Source organism: Plectropomus leopardus, chromosome 21, assembly GCF_026936395.1.
Source record: "Plectropomus leopardus strain MGB_pleo_1.0 chromosome 21, ASM2693639v1, whole genome shotgun sequence".
Taxonomy (NCBI): domain Eukaryota; kingdom Metazoa; phylum Chordata; class Actinopteri; order Perciformes; family Serranidae; genus Plectropomus; species Plectropomus leopardus.
The window spans coordinates 6,316,627-6,339,072 of record NC_142196.1 but is presented as its reverse complement, the minus strand read 5'-3'; the positions used below and the strand labels follow the sequence as shown (position 1 = coordinate 6,339,072).

Genomic DNA, 22,446 nt, shown 5'->3' with positions numbered 1-22,446 from the left:
CGCTGATTTTTCAAGATCGTCCCCAAGAGTTATCATCGGTGACAGCTGTTTATTAATTTCCAGTGAGGTCCTTTTGGCTGTGTTTTTGATAGCACTATATGAAGTTTCCATGCTTGTTTAGCTTTTCCCAAAGCTTAGATTACAGTGATGGTCTGGTTTAGGTTTAGGAATCAGACACGCATGATTCACAAAGACAATATGCTGCCGTTTGGCAGCTCGCAGCTTTTTCAGCTCTCTGTAACAAGGCAGTCTGGTCCCTCCTCTCCCTCTCTGTCTCTCTCTGCCTGCCTCTCTCTTCCTTTCTCAATTCAATGCCAAATATGTCATCTTAATGGCTTCAAGAGGAAGATGTGGCTGGATTCCAGGCACCATAATACAGGCTTCCTGTGTGATCCTGTTGAGCTTCCTGTGTGTCAGCAAAGGAAGGGCCAAGTCAGCAAAGTCAGGGAGTTTAGGGGAAGCTTACTGTATAGCAGATCCCAGCTTCACAGGCAGAGCCTTACGCTTACACTGTCACAGCCAGGCAGCCCCACAAGATCCCCTCAAACTAGCCTACATGTCAGCCTGCTGGTGGTGAGAACTGAATACGCTGTCCTTCTCTAGATCTGTTTTCTGAGGATCAGCTTAAATGGTTAAACAGATGGCTCCCTAAAAAATGTCAGATTTTACAGATGCTGGAGCAAAGCTTGTCAGTTGTCAAGTTTAAGTTAAAAAATGCAACGGCTATTTTATTTTGTGGAACACATTTTCCTGTTCAAGAACAACGCTGGAATTTTGCCATCTCTATTCACAAAATGTTAGTTGTAAGCTATCCATGCCCCTATGGGGGTTGAGACAGATTTGTTTTTGTGTCTGCTGTGATTAGGTTTACCTTTTGGAGTGATTGCAGAGGCCAGGTGGGAAAGACGAGTCAGAAATAACTTGTTAGCAATGCATAGCTATTTCCAACACCGAGATGGAGCCTTGAATAGTGGTATGGACTTGGCCCTCCTCCAAAGGTTGTGGTTTCGCCTCAATTGTTTCTGCTGAACTGCTGTGGGAGGACATGTTGAGATGAAATCTGAATTGTGAACCCTGTTCAATATGAACCCATTTTAGGCAATGAAAAGAAACCAGAACAGCTTAAGTGTTATTGATTTTCAGACTGGAAAAGTCAGAAAGCCCTTACAGGGCAGCACACCCCCCTCAGAGGTGTATCTTTAGCCTCCATAGAAAAATGTTGGCAGGCTTCAAGCCGATGTATGTGGTTGAGCATTTTGTGTGGAAAATAGAGCAGAATTTTCAAGACCAGCTGAACTCCTCATAAATCTAGCATTTGGACTGTAGCTACTACCCCGATTATTCTGTTAAACTATTAAAGAGTAGATCATTGTGTGTCCTGAGCTGAACCGTTTTGGAAACTGCTTTAAGGTACCTGATTGACACTTTCCATAGTCTGTGTTCTAAATAAAATAACACATAGAGCACTTGTACTACCATGTCACTTAGCTGTGTTACTCTGCTCAGCTAAACCTTTTTAATACAATGAAATTTCACCATTTTAAGCATTAAATCATAACTATGGTACTTTTAATCGTAGATCCCATAAGCGATAAAACATACTGTTGCTGAATTCAACACAGTCATGGGTTTCACTGCTGCAGCTTTAAAAGGACATTCCAGTTTATTTCTATCTGCTGTATCCCCATAAATGTTGCAGTGGTGGCTCTATAGCTTGTGCTCACTTTGCACCTCCGCTGTAGGAATTCAGGGAAATTAAATCAATGTGTATTGGTGCAAGCTGCGTGAGCCTCTTACAGCTTTTCAAATAAACAGGATTTTTACATTAAGCACTTCTAACACTCTCTGAGTCTGACCGAAAGAAAACAGACAGTAGCCACCTGAAACGGCCATTATTGCTAACTGCATTAGGATCTACATGTGGGGCTGGCTGAGCCAGCTGACCTTATCGCCTTGCATATTCATCCTGGAGTGCCAGTTTCTTTATGTGTGAGGTTGACTTTCACTGCAGTTATACTGTCTTCTAATGTAACTTAAAAAGCTAAATACAATGGCGGACTGCCTACGTATCTAACTCATAGAGCTGTTGTGACTCACTGTTAGAGGTTAGTTTGTGAGCTACAGGAGATAGCCAAATGGCACTACAGGGACTCACTAATGCCCCTTTTCTACAGACATGGAACTGGTTCCATTATGGTTCCTTCACCTAATTTTGAATCATTAAGAACATTTTGACCAAAAATGAATTGGTTCAGAAACCCGAAAGTTGGTTCTCAGCTGGAACAAAATTGATTTTCCTTGATCAGCGATACAAACCGTGATGACACCAGAGGGCGTGTCACATTCTACAGGTTGGAAAGAGAGAATATGGGAGTCAAATTTGACATAGGCAGATCTGTAATAACAGAACAAAAAAAATGCATGGTCTAATGTATTTGCAATTTTGCTTCAGCTCTTTACCTCTGTTGTGCTTTGTGCAATGTCTTACGTTGTGAATGCATTCTTGGTACATTGGTTCTGCTAAAAAGTGGGTGGAAACACGGTCAGGCTCACTAGATAACACCAAGGTTCTGAGAATCTTTAATGTAACTTCTTCAAGAACTGGAGCTATTTTGGTGGAAAAGTGGTATCATTGACTAAGCTTCTAGAACCACATGTTCTCCATTGATCTTCGCTCTCTGGTTTGATGTAAGGCGGGTTTAGCTGATGAACTTCCACCTTAATGAACCACTTCTTTATTTTTGTCGAACCAATGCAAAAAGCAGAAGTCTGCCAACCAAACCCCAACTGCAGAAATGCACAGCAAACACTGAAAAGTGCCATGGTGGCTTATGTTAGCAAACTTTAGATAGATTTTGCTATGTAATGGACGTTACTGAAGTCAGCATGTGTCTTCATGCCTAGCTGTTGCTGTTGCTTTAACCTGTCACTGATAAGCATTCTGATAAACAGCTGATATTCGGCAAATGCTAAATATTCTCACCCATTGCAATGACTTATTTTACTCAGGATAGGGCTGGGCAATATAGGAAAAATTAAAAATCACAATATTTTGACCAGATACCTCAATATCTTTACTATGACAGTAGTGTGGGGTTAACTAATTTAACAAAATATTCACACAATGAGATTATTGAAAAACATTCTTCAGTGATGTGGATATAATGACTAAGAGGGTAAAGGCAAATAATAGACCAGTTAGAGCAGTTTGGTAAGTTTTGAAAATGGCATCACTTTTCTGTTAAGCAGCCTATAAAACCAGGAAAAGACAACACTTAATAATATTATGATATCCAAAATCTAAATCTATTACACAATATTGATTGCTCTGCCCGAACTGGGGATATTACTTCATGTGTCTTACTTGTGGTAGAAATTTTTTGGAAAATGCTTAACATTCAAGTGCCCTTATTCATTGAACCTTTTTCTTGAGATGTAAAAACAGAAATAGAAGCTTATGTCAATAACTCATCTGTGTATATTTCTTTGAGGCTAAAAATAAAGGATAGCAGACTGAATCCGAGGTGATGGAAACTCTTTGGCATTACTCCTGCTCGCTCACAAGTTCCACTCCAACCTAAGCTTTTCAATACAGTTATTTCCACTTTCCTTTCTATCTGACAAAGCCTCTTCTGTTGGGGAGTATTTTGAGAAAAGTGGAATGCTCGTGTAATGTGGAAACTATGATGACATTTTTCTAGGCATTTGTGCCTTCACTCCTATCTCCTGGAGTATTTTCCCTCCTTTTTCTTTCGGGGAAAGTTCACATTGTCTGCCCATATCAATGTCGCAGAGGCAAAGAAGCACCAAAAGATTAAAGACATCAGCGTCTGCCTCATTAGTATTATTTATCACACAGAGGCTCTCCTGGCAAAGAGGGGACGGTGAGTGGGAACACTTTAAGGATCAGACCCTCTGTCATGGTCACAGAGGGCAGCCTGATTCATTGCTTTTGTCTGCTATGAGAGGGCCCTCCGGAGGGTGGTGGGAGGTGGTGGTGGTGCTGGACAGAGACACAGACAGACACTGTTTGGTATTCTCCTTCAGTTCTTTCGGGTGGCTTGTACGTCTCAAAGCTCAGACATGTTCCCCGCTCTGCACTGTTTGAAGGGTATGTGAAGTCAAGGGGCCAGTGGTTTGGCTTGGCTCAGAGTGGAGGGAGTGAACTGAGCAATTGTGTGGGTGGTATGATGGAGGAGGGAGAAAGAGTGGGAAAGGAAACAAGTGAGAGAATGAGGGAGGATGGGAGTTTAGGATGCCAGAGATATAGCAGAGACAACAGTGGAGTGATGCATTTCGGAATGGTTTAATAAAATATTAACTAAAATTCTCAAAATCTATACTTAAGGCCTGCACACCTGTTCATTTTCACTTAGTTTCCTTTACCAAATTAACTCATTAATATTCTGTTGACACTATAAAGGTCTGAACAACGAGATAAATACCGTACAAATAGGAGGAAGGATTAGGAGAGACTAAAAGGCTAACTCAGCAGAGGCGAGGAAAGTCTATAAGTTTCTTTCCCTTGGACTTAAAGCAACCCTTTTCCCCTCCGAATTGTGCACCGCCCTTTCCTGTTTTTCCTTCTTTTCCATTCCTTCTTTTCACGGCCAGAGAAGAACAGCCATTCTGAGTGAGGGAAGTCCAGGCATTCTCCTACAAAAGAGCGCTGTGACTCTGAGCTGCCAGCTTCTTTACTGCTGCAGTGCATGCTTTTACTGTGTCTGGCTCCCTGACTCTGCTGGTCATTATTCATGGCAGCGCTTGCTGAAGTAAGTACTTCTAAGCACTTGCAAATGCAGCTCAATTTAAAGGAAAGTAAATCCGCTTCACGGCTACGGTTTGTGTGGCTCAATTAAGTGGGTTTCATGACACCAGAGGTTTTCATAGGGGGGTTAAGAAACCTCCAGGGTCTTATTGAGTGAACACCTGGAGAGCTGAAGCATAGTAAGGAGTCATAAAAGGTTGTTATAATATAGGGCTGTTTGACCATGCTGTGTGGTAGTGAACTTAACTATTCCATCTACAACAGGGACAGACTGAAAAACGACACCAAATACAACAGGGTTCAAATAACAGTCACGTTGGTGGGTTTGTCTTATGCAGTTGGTAGGCATGATTTTAAGGGGTGTTGTATAGGCTCCATGGATGTATTAAGAGAACAGGATACAGCTTTGGAGGCAAGGCCCCATTCATTCCTATGAAAGCTGCTCGGTGGCGCATGCGGCAAAAAAAGATCTATTTCTGTGGTATGAGATTACCCAGATCTTCTACTTTATAGGGCCCCTTCAGTAAGCGCATGAGAGATTTACAGCCGCCAAGCGACTAACTTCCACAAGTCAAATGGCTGACTTTTGGTTTAGTGCTCTGCTAACTTGAATTGTTATAAAATAATTTAATATTGCGGCTCTTCTCAACTTTCATATGAAATGTTATCGGATCAAATGGATCAAATAGCAGTAGTGAAGGAGTCAATTCATGGGGGTTTTGACACCCAAAAAAACTATCCATTGATTAACAGATGTCTGTTTCACATTGAAAGTCTTTGGGAAAAAGTCTTTTTGGGCCCGTGTGACGGGAATGTGTGTGACCTGAATGATGTAATTCAACTTTTGGCAACTATGTAAAACTGGCTTCAAAACCTGGTGCTGTTTTGGGGGGCTTGGTAAGCTTCAGACTGAATGTGGCTGCAGCTATACATGTCTCGACTATGTAGCAATTGTTGTGTTATCTCATGAATCTCACATGATGTCATGATCTTGTGAATCCAGCTGCTTTGCAAGGTAACAGGATTTTGGCAGAATGGAGCAGGAGAGTGAAGTTGCAAATACAGAATCTTGTTCATTTGGACATTTGGAAATGATTGTTCACAGGAACCTCAAAGCTTTCGTTCTGAAAGAATTTTAGTTTTTGGTTTTGAGTCTCTTTTCACCTCGAGCATTGTCTCATGGGAGGCTTTTTTTTATGGAAGTTCCAAATAAAAGAAGAAAATAAATGTGATAAAATATGATAGCTGTGGTTATTTTAAACCATTTTTTAGCTACGGAACAATTATTGTATCATTATATGCACCGTTATTGTGACATAAAATTACATATACCATGAAAGAGGATTTTAACCAATCACCCACCCCTAGCTGTGGATTATACTTCATATAGTCTGTCTCCATTTGTGAGAAGCTAACATGAGCTAGCCAGCTGTCTTCAGATATCAGGCTGATGTCAAGAAAGACAAACTGCAGGAGAACATGAATCAGGGTGCAGACTATTCTGTTAACCCTTTAAGACTTGGATCGACATAAATTTTCTTGACCTGCATTTAGATGCCTTTCACTCCTGTCCCACAAATTGCAAAGAAAAAAAAATTAAAAATTTAAAAAGTAACAGGTGACAAGGAAATGATCTGAAGATTACCTGGATGGGATTATTAGATATGATCAAAAAACAATGGAATTATTGTTAATTATATATTTAAATATTATTATTCGGCTACATATTTAAAGTTATTGTTACAGAAAAAAATAATTTTATAGTACTTCTTTAAGATAATTTTCTTCTTTTTCCTCTTTTCAGGTAATTTTCTTGATTTTCTCTTTATTGTCTTTTTCTGCTTTCTTGCAAATTTGTGGGCTAAAGCCTGCCAAGTTGCTCATCGCCTTCTTACCCTATTTTTGAAAGAAATCAAGTTAATTTGCTCATGTTTCAAAGAGTTTAACTGATCATTAAAGTGGACATTAGTGCTTTCCTAAGTTAAGGCATCTACTGACAGTCCCTAGCTGTGTGATAAGTAGGGCAGGTCCTTTCATAATTCTTGCTCATGCACATGAAATCCCCAAAAATGTGTTTCAGTCATATGTTAGTCTTACATTTTGCAAGAAAAAAACTGCAATATCGAAATGTTTTATTCAACTTATCATTTATTCAAACTATAGTTTCATCACTTGTTAAAACTGAATTAACAGTAGCTTACTGGTGAGAGGGGGTTGTTACAAATACAGCATCCCTTCATCATGGCTCCTACAGCTCACATTTCCCCGAAGTGCAGTAACAGTGTTACAGGTTGCTATCCTGGTCAAGCAGCGTTCAGTCCCTCAGGAATGCCTGAGAAGCTCAGCCCGTTTTAGTCACGCACCACAGTGTCTGCCATGCATCACCTTCTCCTGCCAACTGATAGAGCCCATAAAACACTGGGATGCCATGAGTCACAGTTCAGGTGTGTGTGACAAGTAGACAGGCAGTGAGAAATAAAATGCATGCATGCTGCTGTGTGACTGAGAAAGGCAGGAAGAGCGTGGGAGCTACATAAACTACTGTAAGAGCATAACCAGCGCTGCTCTGTCTTGTTAGAGTCAGGAAACTGTCTGGAAATTATCTTTATTTTTATGCTTTCCCATGAACAAATACATCTGAGCATTGTGGTTGTCATGGAAAGCTCACATCCCTCCCTTCGGAACATATAGTATGCAGTTTTGATTCATAGCTGTGCTACAACCAAAATATTTAAGCTGTTTATAAAAGTGCACTTATTGGAGCATACACTTTTTAAACTTCATATATCAAACTGACTATTATTTATAGTGATGTCAGTAAATAATACAAGGTAATGTTTTCTCAGCATTATCTTGCTTGTTTAAAATGGTATATGGATTTGGTTTCCGAGGCCTCCTCTGCTTTTCCACAGATGAGGGAAATTTAAGGCTGTTGTCAGGGAGTGTTGCAAATATTTAAAACCACAAATGGTGGTGCTAAAGAAGGAGTCACTGGATCTCCAAAGTCAAGGATTCAGGTTAGGGCTGCCCCTTGACAGTCGGAGGCTCAAATCATCACTCAGAGACCCTGAGTAGACTGAGATTGCTTCAAATCAAGCAGTGTGCTTCTGGGGATGTTTTGGTCCCCAGATTTTGCTGTGGAATGAGTGCTCTTGACTTTCACACTACTCTTTGCAGCTACAGACATACAGACAGTGACACAGACGGAGAGAGAGACTTTGTTGATATCTAGTGTCAGCAAAAAATTTTGTTGCGCATTTGTGATCTGTTGATAGCTTTTGTACTATATGATATTAATGCAGCTGTCAAACTGAATATCCCGTGGAGCCCATTCAGGCTTTAAAAGTTTGCATGGAAAACAAAAAGAATTGTTGAATATTCGTATTGAACAGCCAAATCTTATTTGCCTGGGATAATTCTGAGTGAGTCAACACCCTTTTTTATTTGTTTATTGTCCTTCTTGCGTGATGTACGCTTTAGTGATTGGATCAGTTATCACTTAGAGATGCACCTTCAGATGGGTTGCATGGAGACTCAAATCCCTGCTAAACTGGGCTAACACGCTGAATGAAACCAAGTCAGTCCAAGCCAGAACATGTCAGTGGAGAAGGGCTAATCAATATCGGTACCAGCTTCCATTGCAATCCATCCAATAGTTGTTGAGAAATTGACTCAGTAGCACATGTTACCCTGCTGGTGGTGCTAGAGGAAAATCGAGGGAATCACTTAAGTAGGATTCCTTGTCCAAGGACCAGGATTTTTTGTCAAAATAATCAGACATTGCCATACTTAAAGCCACCCCACTAGCATAGATAACTGCCCTTAGCTGCAGCTGGTCTGTGGGCTTGAACATAGAATACCCTTTAGCAGGAAGCTGCCAGGATGGTCTTTGCTTATCTAATAAAAAAAAAAACAGGCTGCAAACTGTGCTCTTTATGAAGTTGGGGGTTTGCACAGCTGCGTCCTGTATAGATATAATAAAGTGACCTCATTTGCCAAAAATGTCGATTGTACTTGATAAAAAGCATGTTTAACCCAAAGACAGATTTAATGAAAATGTATCAAAACTTCTTTATATTTATTTTTTTCAGGGCTTTTAACTACCTCTCACATTCCTCATCAGTACATTTTGACTAATACATAAATATCCTCTTCTGAATTAATATAGACAAAACATTTATTGTGGTGCCCATGTTAACCAAAACCACCATGAAATGCTGACAAGTTGTATTTACGACTTCTGAACTCTGAGCTTCGAGGGCGCACTTAAAGGCAGCATAACATCCTGTTCTAGCCCTTTCTTGGACCGCTCACTGTTCTCAGCTATATTTTACTGTAGCTTTTTATTGAGCATTCCTCAGTGCAGCTGCTAAGCTTCACAGGATCGAAGACAACGCGGTTATTTTCCTAACTTGACACCTCGCTGGCGTTTTGGAGACGTAGTTTGCATTTGAATGATTCCTTGGAGCTGAAGTCAAAACCGCAGCTAGAGTGAAAAGAAAATATCTGAGTGTGTGGTTTTGTTATAAAAGGAATGTGAACTTAAATTCCTTCGTTTTGGCTTGGGTTGAACTGGAAGCAGTTGTTCAGTGTGTATGCACATACAGTACATCGCAAACTATATATACCTGAACCCGTTTAACACACAGGGGCATGCTTGTAAAAGTCTATTGTGTTCATATGGTGTGATGGTGTAACTGGGGCAGAATCAGGTTAAATGTGGTATTTATCTCACATGGAAACACAGCACACACACTCGCACACTAACACATACTGCCAATGCACCGCAGTGGAGATTCAAGCCAGCTGATCTAATCTGGGGGGCTGTAGACAGGCCGTCTGCCCCTCTGTGTCTATATAAACGGACACACACACACACACAGGCACTCAGGAATGCATCACTCAACACCACGCACACTGAACGTCAGAGCTTCCTTTACCACAGTGTATGGGAATGCAGTCTTTTAATGTAGACTCTATGAATAGCCGGCAACAGCCACAGGTCACAAAAAAAGGATTTTTGTCGCTTTATCACTGTCTGTCTAGCTCTAATTTGAACCTCATGCTTTAATATCCAGCGTGGTAGCTACTGTGGAGATTCTCTTAGAAATGGCTCCCATGAGTTTGTGATTTCTGGTCAAACGGGATATCAGCTTCACATTCCACATGTTAATTAGATTTGGCACATGCTGATCCCAAGCCAGCGCACCTTAGTACAACATCAGGGCATTGATTCGGTGTCTCTCTGTAGGAGCCATCCCAGCTGTCGCTTATTAGGACTGCCAATAAGCGCTGATAAGAATCCCAGAATTATATCAGCACTGTCTAAATCTTTTGAAACACCAGCACTAATATGGAATTTATAATGATAGTGAGGGGTCACTGAAAATCCTTTGTCCTTAACTTCCAGTGCACACTGTAAATATAACCTCGGCTCGCTCTTCATGATTATTTATAGTCAATAAAGCTGTAACCTCAAACTCAAGGAAGTCATCTCAGGTGTTTTTTTAGCCATGCTAGCAGTCAGTTGGTTGGTCATTTGGAAGACTGAAATAAATCTGCAAATATTGGATGTATTTCAATGAAACTATGCATACGTTCATGGTCCCATAGGGTGTATCCTAATGACTTCTGTGATCTCCTACAGTGAACCCCAGTGCTGCAATGAGATTGAGAGTTTTAGGTTTTAATTTCATGGCACCACCACTAAGTTTTTGTTTATCTACTGAAATATCTTCACATCTAATGAATGGATTGGCACACAGTTTAAATGCAGACATTCATCGTTCTCAGAGGATGGACCCGACTGATTCTGGTTAACTCCTGCTGTAGCACCACCATGAGGTTAAATTTTGTGATTTTATTTAAATGCTCAGCTATAATTATTTGTCGGTCTGCCAGTTTGATCCAGACTTAACTATCTTTGCAATTAGAGTGCCCCAGGAAGAGGTCCTAAAATTAGTAAGTTGCCTAGCATTTTAGCACTCCTGATTCCCTGGTCTTGAAGTCGATGGGTTTTTTGAGCGAGTTTTTGGTTAGATGCCTGAGATAAGATCTGTGGTTAACACAAGCTTGAGAGACTTTCACAATTTGTTCTACACCATAAAATACATCTGTAAATACCCCTCTCATGAATTTTAAAGCATGTATGTGTCTTAAAAAAGACACATAAATGAGACTTCAGAACATCATCACAGGGAACACGGCTTTACAGTTTTTTTTTTCTTCTGGCGATTGCATTTATACTTCAAAATTCCTGAAAGTGGTGTTCATTTGTGAAGACTGTCTTGCTGAATAAATCATGTAAGAATCATAAATTTTTGTTTGCCTCAGAGCTTTATGCAATTTTTCAAAAGCCAGTGGAAAAATCCCATTGACGTTTTGACAAGGGAAGCAGTGTGATGTCAACTTCCCCATTTGCCTACAGAAGACATCATTCCTGCAGCACTCTATTGGACAGATTGCCATGAAATTTAGTATATTTAGGATAGGAAATTAGGATATCCCCTCAGCCTCAGTCGTAATTGGTGTTTAGTGCAAATTAACAAGTGTTGCATGCCAATACTCTAAACTACGATTGTGACCATTGTAAATATACTTAATGGTCAGCATGTTAGCAATGTCATCATGAGTATGTTTTCAAGCTTTGCTTATACCGCTGTGCTTAAGTACAGTCCCATCAAGCCTCTGGCCTGGCTGTGGACTTCTCACAAATCAGCTGATTAGTGCAGAGAAAGGCCCTTCGGCTCACTTATCCTCTGTAAGTCATAAGCTTTGCATTAAGAATAGGACAAGATGCATCGATATGGCTGACCAAAGGGCCGGCACAGAGACAGCGGATCAATAAACACATTCAGAGCGGGTTTTACTCCAGGGGACTGAGGCTATTTACAGTAAAAAGGGTTGTGAGAAAAGAGAATGCTGCAGTCCAAGCCAGGGGCAAGTCAGTGTGTTGGTGTGTCTGTATTGTACATGAATGTGTATGTTTGTGTGTGAAAGTGGTCCGAATTGAATTAGCTGCCTTTACCCTTTGACCGACTGAAAATAGCCAACCCCGCTGCCACTAGATAATTTATTACCTCCAATTAGAACCGAGGCATTTTCACATTCAGTCTGTCATCTCTGAGAGACTCTCGCTCACTCTTCTGGACCCTTTTGTCCAGGAAATTATGAATTGACGCATTCAGGCTACTGAGCACACCCGCTATTATTGTTCACAAAGAGATAGTCACAAATGACATATTGCTTTTCAAAACAATATTCTCTCTTTGATGAGACGTTAACAAATTTAAAATATTTTTTTCTTGTGTGTCTTTGCAGATGGACCTGAAGTTGCTCATGATATCCATGTTGTTAGGCATCTTTTGTTGCTGTAATGCTCAGAAAGGTAAGATTAGCTTACATTTTGTACCGCTGTAACATCATTATCTTGTCACATGATGTCATTTTACTGATGTCAGCATGTAATGTAAATGTACAGTTTATAATGATGACTACCTCCAGAGAGAGGGAGGCCGCCTACTTTATCTTAATGATGTCACTGACCAGAGATCCTCCTAAGGAGTGTGGAGGATAATGGAAAAGATGAAATATTCCTCTCTGTCTCCAATTACCATCAAGCCACACAGTGTTCCAGATGAACTGATGTGTAAACACGGGGGGCTTAACAGGCTGCTTACTTTGCAGGGCCTGTGCTGTGCCCCTGCTCCCTCTGACTCTGCCTCCTCCTCTCTTTCCTCTTTGTTTTCCATCCAGAGGGGAACGAGTGCATCAATGCCAATGCCAAATACTGTGGGGAGTGCATCCAGGCTGGAGCCAAATGCGGCTGGTGTAAAGACCCGGTATGTGGATTGAAGCTGCCAGCTTTAAATGCTGCCGGGAAATTCAGTTTGATGTCACTGAGCATATAGCGATAGTGAGCATAGAGTCTTGGACCATGCGTAATGCAGGGCACAGCGAATGATCATTTGTTATCATTTTTTTAAGTCATTGATTACTTGTTTAGGCTATAATACCAGAAAAATTAGGAAAAACACTCACCACAATCTCCCAGAGCCAAAGGTGATATTTTCCAAGTTTTGTTCAACAAACAGTCCACAAATGAAAGATGTTTAATTTACATCAACAGAGCCAAAAACCAGAAAATCCTCAGTTGAAATAATTAGTTGATTTATAGACCAACAGAAAACTATATACACTCTACACACCTTTTACTTATAAAGTCAGATGTGCATGATTGATAGTTCTGTAGGATAAGTAAAATACACACACAGTGGGTATAATATTTAATGTAAGAATATAGATATATAGCCTATAAATACTATTGCATAGTAGGGAGCAAAATATTGCACAGTAGGAAATCGCACAGCATGTTTTACAGTATAAGTATAAAAAATACATGTTACTCTATGACTTGCAAGACATAGCAAAAACCAACTGTCCCAACATCAGAGCAGCAGAGGCCAACATATCCTGACATTTTGTCTCTTGCAGAGTTGAAAGCTCCACAAACACCACATACTCCATTATGTGACTCAGTAGTGTCTTTTGTTAGATTCCTGCCTGGTAAATGCCCATGTCTCACCCATAATTCTCCCAGTTTGCAACATAAGCTTTCTTTTTCAAATTTCTCCAAGTCTGAGAAAGTAACCTTGATGAAAGCTCCTCCAGTGCCACAAAAGACACAATGAAACAACAGCTTTCACACACTGAGTAATGCCTCAATTTGCATACTTACACTTGTAAAATTGATGAATTGTTGCTTAAGTTCTCCCTGTGCTGTTGTTGTTAGGACTTCCTGAAACAGGGTGAGACCGTGTCGACTCGTTGTGATGAGGTGCAGTCTCTGATAAAAAGGGGCTGTGAAGAGAAAATGATCGAAAACCCAAGCGGGGAAGGGAAAATCCTCTTGAACAAAATGGTCACAAATCGCAAAAAGGGAGCAGAGAAACTGAAGCCAGAGGAGATTACTCAGATCCAGCCGCAGAAACTCAGGCTCACACTCCGATCTGGTGAGAACACATTTGAATAATTCTGTCTCTGAAGCTATTTTAATTTGACTGGATTTTCAGTGGTGACACATTTTTTAAATGATTGTAACTTTATGTAGGGGAGCCCCAGTCCTTTGACTTGAAGTTCAAACGAGCAGAAGATTATCCCATCGACCTGTACTACTTGATGGACCTGTCTTACTCCATGAAGGACGATCTGGAGAACGTCAAGAACCTGGGAACAAGTCTGATGCTGGAGATGTCAAAGATCACCTCAGACTTCAGGATAGGTGAAGATTTTCATCATGGAGTGTGATCACATTTGACAGTTTATTGCCTATGTGTGGAAAGGAGTGAAATCTTTCATTGCTGCAGTTTTGTTATGGGTTATTTAACCCTTTGAAACCTGAGCAAATTGGCTGGATTTCCTCCAAACACAAGATATGGCCCAAAAATTAGCAACAAATTAGTAAAAAGTCAAAAGAAAATTATACAAAAATAGAAGAAAAAAAAGCAAACAGAAAACCCCTTCAAGAAAATAACATTAAGAGAGCACTAAAGCAAATTACTGTCTTTCTTTTGTGTGGCATAACTTTAAAAATCTAATAAAAAGAGTTGTGTCATTTTCTGGAAATTTTTCCATAGTTTTTTGATAATATAATATCCCCAGCTTTTACTAATATTTTGCAGGATTCTTTCAGTTGTTGATACAAGTCATTTTGTTTTGAGGTAATTGCAGAACCGTGTTGTTGAAAATGCAGGAGTTGCACAGCTTCATGTGCTAATAATTGTGGATATACAGTACTTACAGCAGCAGTCAGCAACGCTGCCAATGTGAACACAGCGAGCATGCAAGACGCAACAGTGTGGCGAGGTTACTGTGACGTGCTGCTCACACATACATTGTGTTCCAGGCACAACTGTATCCATGGCAACATTAAACTTCTTGTTTACATCCCCCAAAGCCCCCAAAACATGATTAATTATCTCCCAAGTAGCAGAAAAACAAAAAAGATATCAGACTGTCAACAAACCCCTAAAGTAAACTGACTGTCTTGTATTTTCAGGTGTCTTGAGGTGGGTATTTAGTGCCACCCAAGTTTGAACAACCTCTTTGTGACCTACATAAACAAACCAAAGAAGTTCTTTGACCTCCTCTTAATTCATTTGGTGTCATCTTACCTTAGACGACAGCAGCCGGTCTCAAAGCAGGCATCTCGTTAAGCCTTGACCCAAATCACTTGTTGACTGTCAGCTCAAGTTGTTTAAATTGAATTTCTGAATCAAACCATCTTTTAAAGGTTTTGGCTCCTTTGTGGAAAAGACAGTCATGCCGTACATCAGCACCACCCCGGCCAAGCTGCTGAACCCATGCACGGGTGACCAAAACTGCACCAGCCCATTCAGCTACAAGAACGTCCTCAAACTGACCAGCGATGGCAAGAAGTTTAACACCCTGGTGGGCCAGCAGCACATTTCTGGAAACCTGGATTCTCCTGAGGGGGGGTTTGATGCCATCATGCAAGTGGCTGTGTGTGGGGTAAGCAAAAAAAAAAAAAAGAAGCCTTTTCCCTTTAGGGAAGTAATCATTTGCAGGTTCTCAAATCAAGGTAATTTCCCCACATTTATGACACTTGCTGACTTGCTTGGAGCGATACAGCACCAATAAATGCGTTTATGTGGTGATGTGTGAAAAGATATTTTATGACCTCTTTGTGTTTACAAGGAGATTTTTGGATGCAGTGATAATCAGAAGTTCATGTGTCCCATTATGAGCTGCTCATAGCTTTTATAGTGAGGATATATAGCTGTTGGCAGAAAATTATTACTCGTAATTTGAGTGTTTCTTTCTTATTTCTCAGGATCATATCGGTTGGAGGAATGTGACCCGTCTGCTAGTGTTCTCCACTGATGCTGGATTTCACTTTGCTGGCGATGGCAAACTGGGTGGCATCGTTCTGCCCAATGACGGAAAATGTCACTTGGAGAACAATGTGTACACCATGAGCCACTACTATGTGAGTAACATTTGTTTTTTGTTCATATCCACTGTTTGCTCTTATTTTGTTAATACCCATTGATTTTTGGAATTCATCATTGTTTTCTTATCTTTTGCTCCTTTCGTAAGTAAGAGAAAATTTTACATGTGGTTGGGAGCACTTTTACCAAGATAAGAGAAAAACCTCTTGTTTTCGCTGTCCAAAAAAAGTGTTGTCAAACATAAGGACAAACAAGTTTTACATTTGAGAAACATGTAAAAACTGCATGAATATAATAGAATGGAATTTTGATTATGTTTAGAGTAATTTAAATGATTGGATTCTTAAATTTTTGGACTACAGAAATGCTACTACAGCTGTAATTTAATTTACAGTGCGTCTCATGCCACTCATGTATTTTAATCTCATGCCACTTTCCACTTCTATTCCACTGCATTTCAGACAATATAAGAGAAATTTAAGAATGTTGCTGCATCAGGCCCATTATTTTGCCTGCTCTGAATATGGGCATAACCTGTTGCTTGTGTTTACATTATAAACTTTTCTCCTTCAATATATTTTAAAGGACTATCCCTCCATTGCTCACCTGGTTCAGAAGCTGAGCGACAACAACATTCAGACCATCTTTGCCGTCACAGAGGAATTCCAGCCTGTTTACCAAGTCAGTCTTCGTCTCTCGATCTGAAACATTTCCATTTTACCCATTTCTATTAGAGCATACTCTTCCTAATTCTTTCTGTGTGCTTGTGTGTGACTGGATGACGCCCAGTGCCTAAAAATATCCACCCGAGTTATAATGGTAGCATCTACAAAAAAGCTCTAATTATTTCCTTGTGCCATGCTGCTGCTTTTCAGGCCAGTTCAACCCATCTGAGTTTGATAAAAGCTCTTTCATTATGCGGGTGTTGCATCCATCTAAAGCTGGAGTGAAATGGTTAAATCAGTATATTTTGTTGAGATGGCCTTTATTTTGAAATTCCCATTGCATGTCTGTGTCACCGTTTCTGTCCAAGTGCACCTCTTTCCTTAACATTCAAACAGTGATAGCGTCCTAGCACCTGGCAGATCATTTTCAGAAGCCAAGAAAAAGGAAGTGAGAATATTTACTGACATTCCCTCATGTCGATTGCGGGCCCCTGATTGGAATCAAGCCCAAATTGTATTGCGGCAGACTTTGTGATATAAGGAAATATTGTCGTCCATAGAATCAATACAATACTGTGTCTTGATGAAATTTGTGGTTTACACTCTTAGTAATGAAATGCAATCGTGTTTTAGCTGTACCAACAGTCTATAAAAGTTGTCAGAAAAGTATTCCTGAAAGTGTCATAAAATGTCTGAAATTATAAGAACTGTTTCCCAAGCCTGGAAATGGTTTGGACTTTGCAGAATGTTTTGGAAAAGTTTTGATAATACATTTTTTGCTATTGTTTAGAATACATTCATAAAAAGCCAAAAAATTGAATGAAATCCTTTCATAGCATTGCTCATTTAAAATCTAATGTTTGCTGTGCTGCATGACCCTTGAAATGTATCATGTGGTACACACAGACCAGGCCAGCAACGTGTCATCACATCGTCGCCAAGTGCGTGCCCCCTTTTGGGTCACTGGTCTACTTGGATTGGGGAAGACCGATGGGACATTAAGGTCATTAAGCTTAAATCAGGCCTGGTCGCAAAACAATTACTAGACATGTCTATCCAAAAAAAAATTTGTTTAACAAGAAATGCATGGAAACTTATTATTTATCCAATTATATAATCCAAACACAACAAATTGAATTGACATCTACAGGATCTTTGGCCTTAATGTTTCGTAAAGAACATGTATGTGCTGGTCTGGTCTATATGCAGCTAGTTTGCGGAGGGAATGTTGAACAAGTGAGTTAAGTTAGCAAGCACTTGCAGTTAGCATTTCTACAAATTCCTGGGAAATGTGTGTTTAATAATGTATGAATGTATCACTATATAGGGCTACCTATTTTAAATCACTTATATAAAGTAATGGAAATGGGGTAAAAAGTCATGGAAAAGTATTTTAAATTCATCAGTTAAAAAAAAAAAAGACGGATCCCTGTTTTGATTGTGTTGTTGCTTAAGTACATTACAGACATCACAAGTTTAACAGAGCTGTGATAAAGCTTAACTCTAAACTTTTTTCTTCTCCTTTTAGGAGCTGAAAAATCTGATACCAAAGTCTGCAGTTGGCACTCTGTCAGCCAACTCAAGCAATGTAATCAACCTGATTATAGACGCTTACAACGTAAGTAAACTGTTGAGATTGTTGACTTTAAGTGCCCTTGTGAAAAAGTTCGATTTAGTTATCATTTATTCACAGAAACCACTTTAAAGCATTCATCATTGTGACTGAGTTGGAACAGTCAAAGCTTTGTTCAAACAACTTTTTCTCATTTAATGCTCAGCTAATCTTTTGTGTATATGCTGTCAAAACAAAGCTACCAGATGACATTTCAATGTTTGTGCTGTTATCTCTTGTTTTTTGGCAGTCTCTGTCATCCGAAGTTATTCTGGAGAACAGCAAGCTTCCAGAAGGAGTGACCATAGCCTACACATCCCGTTGTAAGAATGGAGTGGTCAGTGAGGGAGAGAGTGGACGGAAGTGCTCCAACATCTCCATCGGAGACGAGGTGAGGATTTGATTATTTATCTTTTATTTATGTATTCCACCAGTGAGTGATTAAGACTGTCAGCTGTCAAAACACACACCGCCACGTAGGTAATTTAAAGTCTGACAATGTCAAATTAGATTTAGATGATTAAAAGGGTTAACATTCTTTTATGTCAATGATGATGAATGATGTATTACATACATTTCAATTCACTGAATACAAGAGTGATCATACTATCTTATCTACTATCATAGCTACTGTATCTTAATCGGTGAATACACATTTTTCTAGTCATTTACAGTTTGATAACTTAAAGTTTAAATGTAAATGTCTTGTTTTCTCCTTCTTTTTTTTTTTTAAGTATGTTTTTGTGATGTCCATCTGCCTGCTCATACATCTGTCTGTTCATCCGTCCGGCACACTTTTGTAAATGCGATATCTCAAAAACGCCTCGAAGAAATTTCTTCAAATTTGACGCAAACATTCACTTGGACTCATTGATGAGCTTCTTAGATTTTGATGGTCAAAGATCAAGGTCAATGTGATGTTGTCTGTCTCATTCTTGTGAACTCAATATCTCAAGAAAAAGACATTTCCACAGACGAATTTCGCTCTCCTATTTAGGCTTTCTCTTTTATTCCTTCAATTCCCAGGTCATGTTTACCATCAGTGTGACATCAAAGGGCTGTCCGAAACAAGGCAAGCCAGAGACCATCAAGATAAAGCCCCTGGGATTTACAGAAGAGGTGGAGATTACCCTCAACTTCATCTGTGAGTGCGAGTGCAACAAGGATGGTATCAAGAACAGCGAACTTTGTCACTTTGGTAACGGGACCTATGAGTGTGGAGCCTGCAAGTAAGTGTGAACATTTCAGCTATATTTATTTTATCGTACAAGTTATACACACAGAAAATTATACAAAACCTTTGTCTGTTTTAGTGTTAAAAAATGCTTCAGAGTCACATACTGTCCCTTGTCTTAGGTGTAATGAAGGGCGCGTGGGCAGACAGTGTGAATGCAGCAGCAACGACGTGGCCACTGAAGACATGGATCGAACCTGCCGTAAAGACAACGGCACCGACATCTGCAGCAACAACGGAGACTGTGTGTGCGGCACGTGTGAGTGCAAGAAGAGAGACAACCCTGAGGAGCGGTACAGCGGCCAGTACTGCGAGTGTGACAACTTCAACTGTGACCGCTCCGGAAACAAACTGTGTGGTGGTGAGTATTATAGCTCCACAGAGAGACTGCTCAGTGAACCTACGAGGATGTTTAGAAAAAGAGCTTCTATGCACATTTTTTTCCTGTTTTCTCAGGGCATGGACGCTGTGAGTGCAGAGTGTGTGTCTGTGACCCCAATTGGACCGGAAGTGCCTGTGATTGTTCTTTGGACAACAGCACATGTATGGCCAGTAACAAGCAGATCTGTAACGGCAGAGGAACGTGTGAATGTGGCACCTGCAAGTGCACTGACCCCAAATTCCAGGGACCCACCTGTGAGACTTGTCCTACCTGTCCAGGAGTCTGTACTGAGCACAAGTAAGTCTGAAATGAAGACATGACATTGTACATATATGTTTAGTTTGTTGTTTATTGCATATTTTGGTGGTGTTATGTCTCCCCTGATGGTGTTTCCTTCCTGAAGCGCAGCACAGGGATATTTCCAGACAGTGGAATGTTTATTGCATGGACACAATAGCAGTACTAAATCCACACATAACTGCCAGGTCAAAGATTACCGTTCGATTGGGCTAAATTAAGACTTCCAAAGCCTCATTGTAATTGGATTGATTTAAGAATTTTTGTATAGGACAAGGACTGTGGATTAGCGGTGGGAGATATGGCATTAAAATGATGTAATGATATTTCAGGGCAATTTTGTGATTAAGATATTCTTGATAATATGACAAAAATGCTGAGCACACACACACACACACACACACACGTACACACATACACACATACACACATACACATACGTGTATGATGTACATTTCTTTAGTTTTCACCAAAGTAGCCCAGTGATAGTTGTCTGCATATCCATGGGTACATTGAAAACAGTGATATTATTATGCTCTGGCATAATGTTAATATTGATTATGTATCAAAATGTTAACAAATAGAAAAAAATAAGTTTCTACATGATAAACTGCGCCCCTGCGATGGTCTGGCAAACTGTCCAGCGTGTACCCCGCCTTCCGCCCATTGACAGCTGGGATTGGCTCCAGCCCCCCCGCGACCCTTACGAGGACAAGTGGTTACAGAAAATGACTGACTGACTGATGATAAACTGCTCACAACAAAGTCTGTGGATTATCTTTAGTAACCAGATCATGGTCTCTGGAAGGAGACACTGCTGTTGAGTCTTTCAAATGTATCTTTTTTTGCGTTTTGAGCACCACAAGCCGAGGGCTATCTAGTTCCACTATAGTGGAGAGAAGGCAGACATCTCTACAACCAGTATCTCCAACACCAAAACAATCTAGATTGATAAATAACACTACAGATAAAAGGAAAAATAGGTATTTTTTTTTATTTGAGATGAAGTGTCCCTCAGTTTCTTTGCATTATTACACAAAACAGAAGACGCCAGTGAGAATATATATTTGTAATTTGTGTGACACTTTCACAGCAGAGTAAAACTCACTATGAACAACAACACCCCTTTTCTTTCAGAGAGTGTGTCCAGTGCCGGGCGTTTGGCACCGGTGAGAAGAAGGACATATGTGAGAAAAACTGCACCTACTTCAACCTGATTAAAGTGAAGGACAGGGACAAGCTGCCCCAACCCAATGACGCCTCTTACCCCGTGATGCACTGCAAGGAGAGGGACGCCAACGACTGCTGGTTTTACTACACCTACGCTGTCAACAACAACACGGAGAAGGAGGTGCATGTGGTGGACACGCTGGGTAAGCAGAAAGCTGGGCTGACATGAGCCAGGGTGTGGAAGGTTTGTGTTACAGAGAAAGCTAATTACAGAGGCTGTGGTGGCTGTGCTGCAAAAATAGGGCATTTGTTTATTCACGTACAGCCATGTGAGGGTATGTTATTCCCATGATCTTGTTATTTTTGCACTCTCATTTCAAGCTGCCTAAACACTGCTGCGCCCTGCTGTGTTTCAGACTGCCCTGCTGGCCCCGACATCATCCCCATCGTCGCGGGTGTGGTTGCCGGCATCGTCCTGATTGGCTTAGCCCTGCTGCTCATCTGGAAGCTGCTGATGATCATCCACGACAGGAGAGAGTTCGCCAAGTTTGAAAAGGAGAAGATGAACGCCAAGTGGGATACGGTGAGTGTTTGGTGTCTGTGAAAACGTAAAAGTATTTTTGAATTTTGGTGGAGTAATTTAAATTTGAAAAGCAGGTGTTGTTCGGCTGTAAAGCTGTCAGGAGATTGACTTGTGAAGATTGCCTGTTGTTCTTTGCAGAAGATGAGATTTGCAGACTTGTTGATATCATTTCAAAGCTCGCATTCTCTTCAGTCTCACAGCTGCAGGCGTAGATCAAATGTGTTGCTTTTGAATGGCGCTCAAAATAGGAAAAATGTCAGGGACTGTGTGGACTTTTTTGGGAATGTTATGCACTCTGAGCATAGCTTGACTTTTTTCTGGGGAGTGGCCACAGCTCCTCCCCTCCCTGCTTCCTCTCCACTGTAGCATCATCGGCCAACATCAATATGACAGAAGACTTGAGTTCAGCTCAACTTCATGTGCAGTACAATGCCTCTACCTAGTGGCGAAATTGTGTCACAGCCACGGTGTGTGTGTGTTTGATGCAGATGGTCCTGATCAGTGCTGTGCTCACTCTGTATGTTGGGGTCTTACTTATTATCATGGGCAGGGTAACCTATGGCAACACATCCCTTTAATTTTAGAAATAAGAGACTGTTATTGAAGCTGTGATGAACCTGGGGTTCCTGACAAAATGAATAGGAAAGAAACCACAGGGAAGTTCAAAGATGCTGTCTCAGTTTCCTGTGCTCTCTTATGGTGGCAAACACATCATCCTGACCCGTAGCCTCAGCTGAGTACTTTGTTTTAGCTCATTGGTCCCCG

General features: G+C 40.5%; 1 protein-coding gene across 3 annotated transcripts in view; it reads left to right on the top strand.

The window, feature by feature from the left end:
• The window catches only part of itgb1a (integrin, beta 1a), a 41,811-nt gene that overhangs the window by 15,470 nt on the left and 3,895 nt on the right, over positions 1-22,446 (top strand). For all 3 annotated transcript variants that reach the window (XM_088071859.1, XM_088071860.1, XM_042510192.2), the window contains exons 2-15: positions 12,089-12,155; positions 12,524-12,609; positions 13,560-13,779; positions 13,878-14,048; positions 15,060-15,298; positions 15,621-15,776; positions 16,324-16,419; positions 17,932-18,021; positions 18,266-18,406; positions 19,042-19,244; positions 19,372-19,610; positions 19,706-19,928; positions 21,066-21,301; positions 21,515-21,681. In XM_088071859.1, coding sequence (XP_087927985.1) covers positions 12,089-12,155; positions 12,524-12,609; positions 13,560-13,779; positions 13,878-14,048; positions 15,060-15,298; positions 15,621-15,776; positions 16,324-16,419; positions 17,932-18,021; positions 18,266-18,406; positions 19,042-19,244; positions 19,372-19,610; positions 19,706-19,928; positions 21,066-21,301; positions 21,515-21,681 — 2,334 coding nt within the window. The remainder of the gene's footprint in view (positions 1-12,088; positions 12,156-12,523; positions 12,610-13,559; positions 13,780-13,877; positions 14,049-15,059; positions 15,299-15,620; positions 15,777-16,323; positions 16,420-17,931; positions 18,022-18,265; positions 18,407-19,041; positions 19,245-19,371; positions 19,611-19,705; positions 19,929-21,065; positions 21,302-21,514; positions 21,682-22,446) is intronic.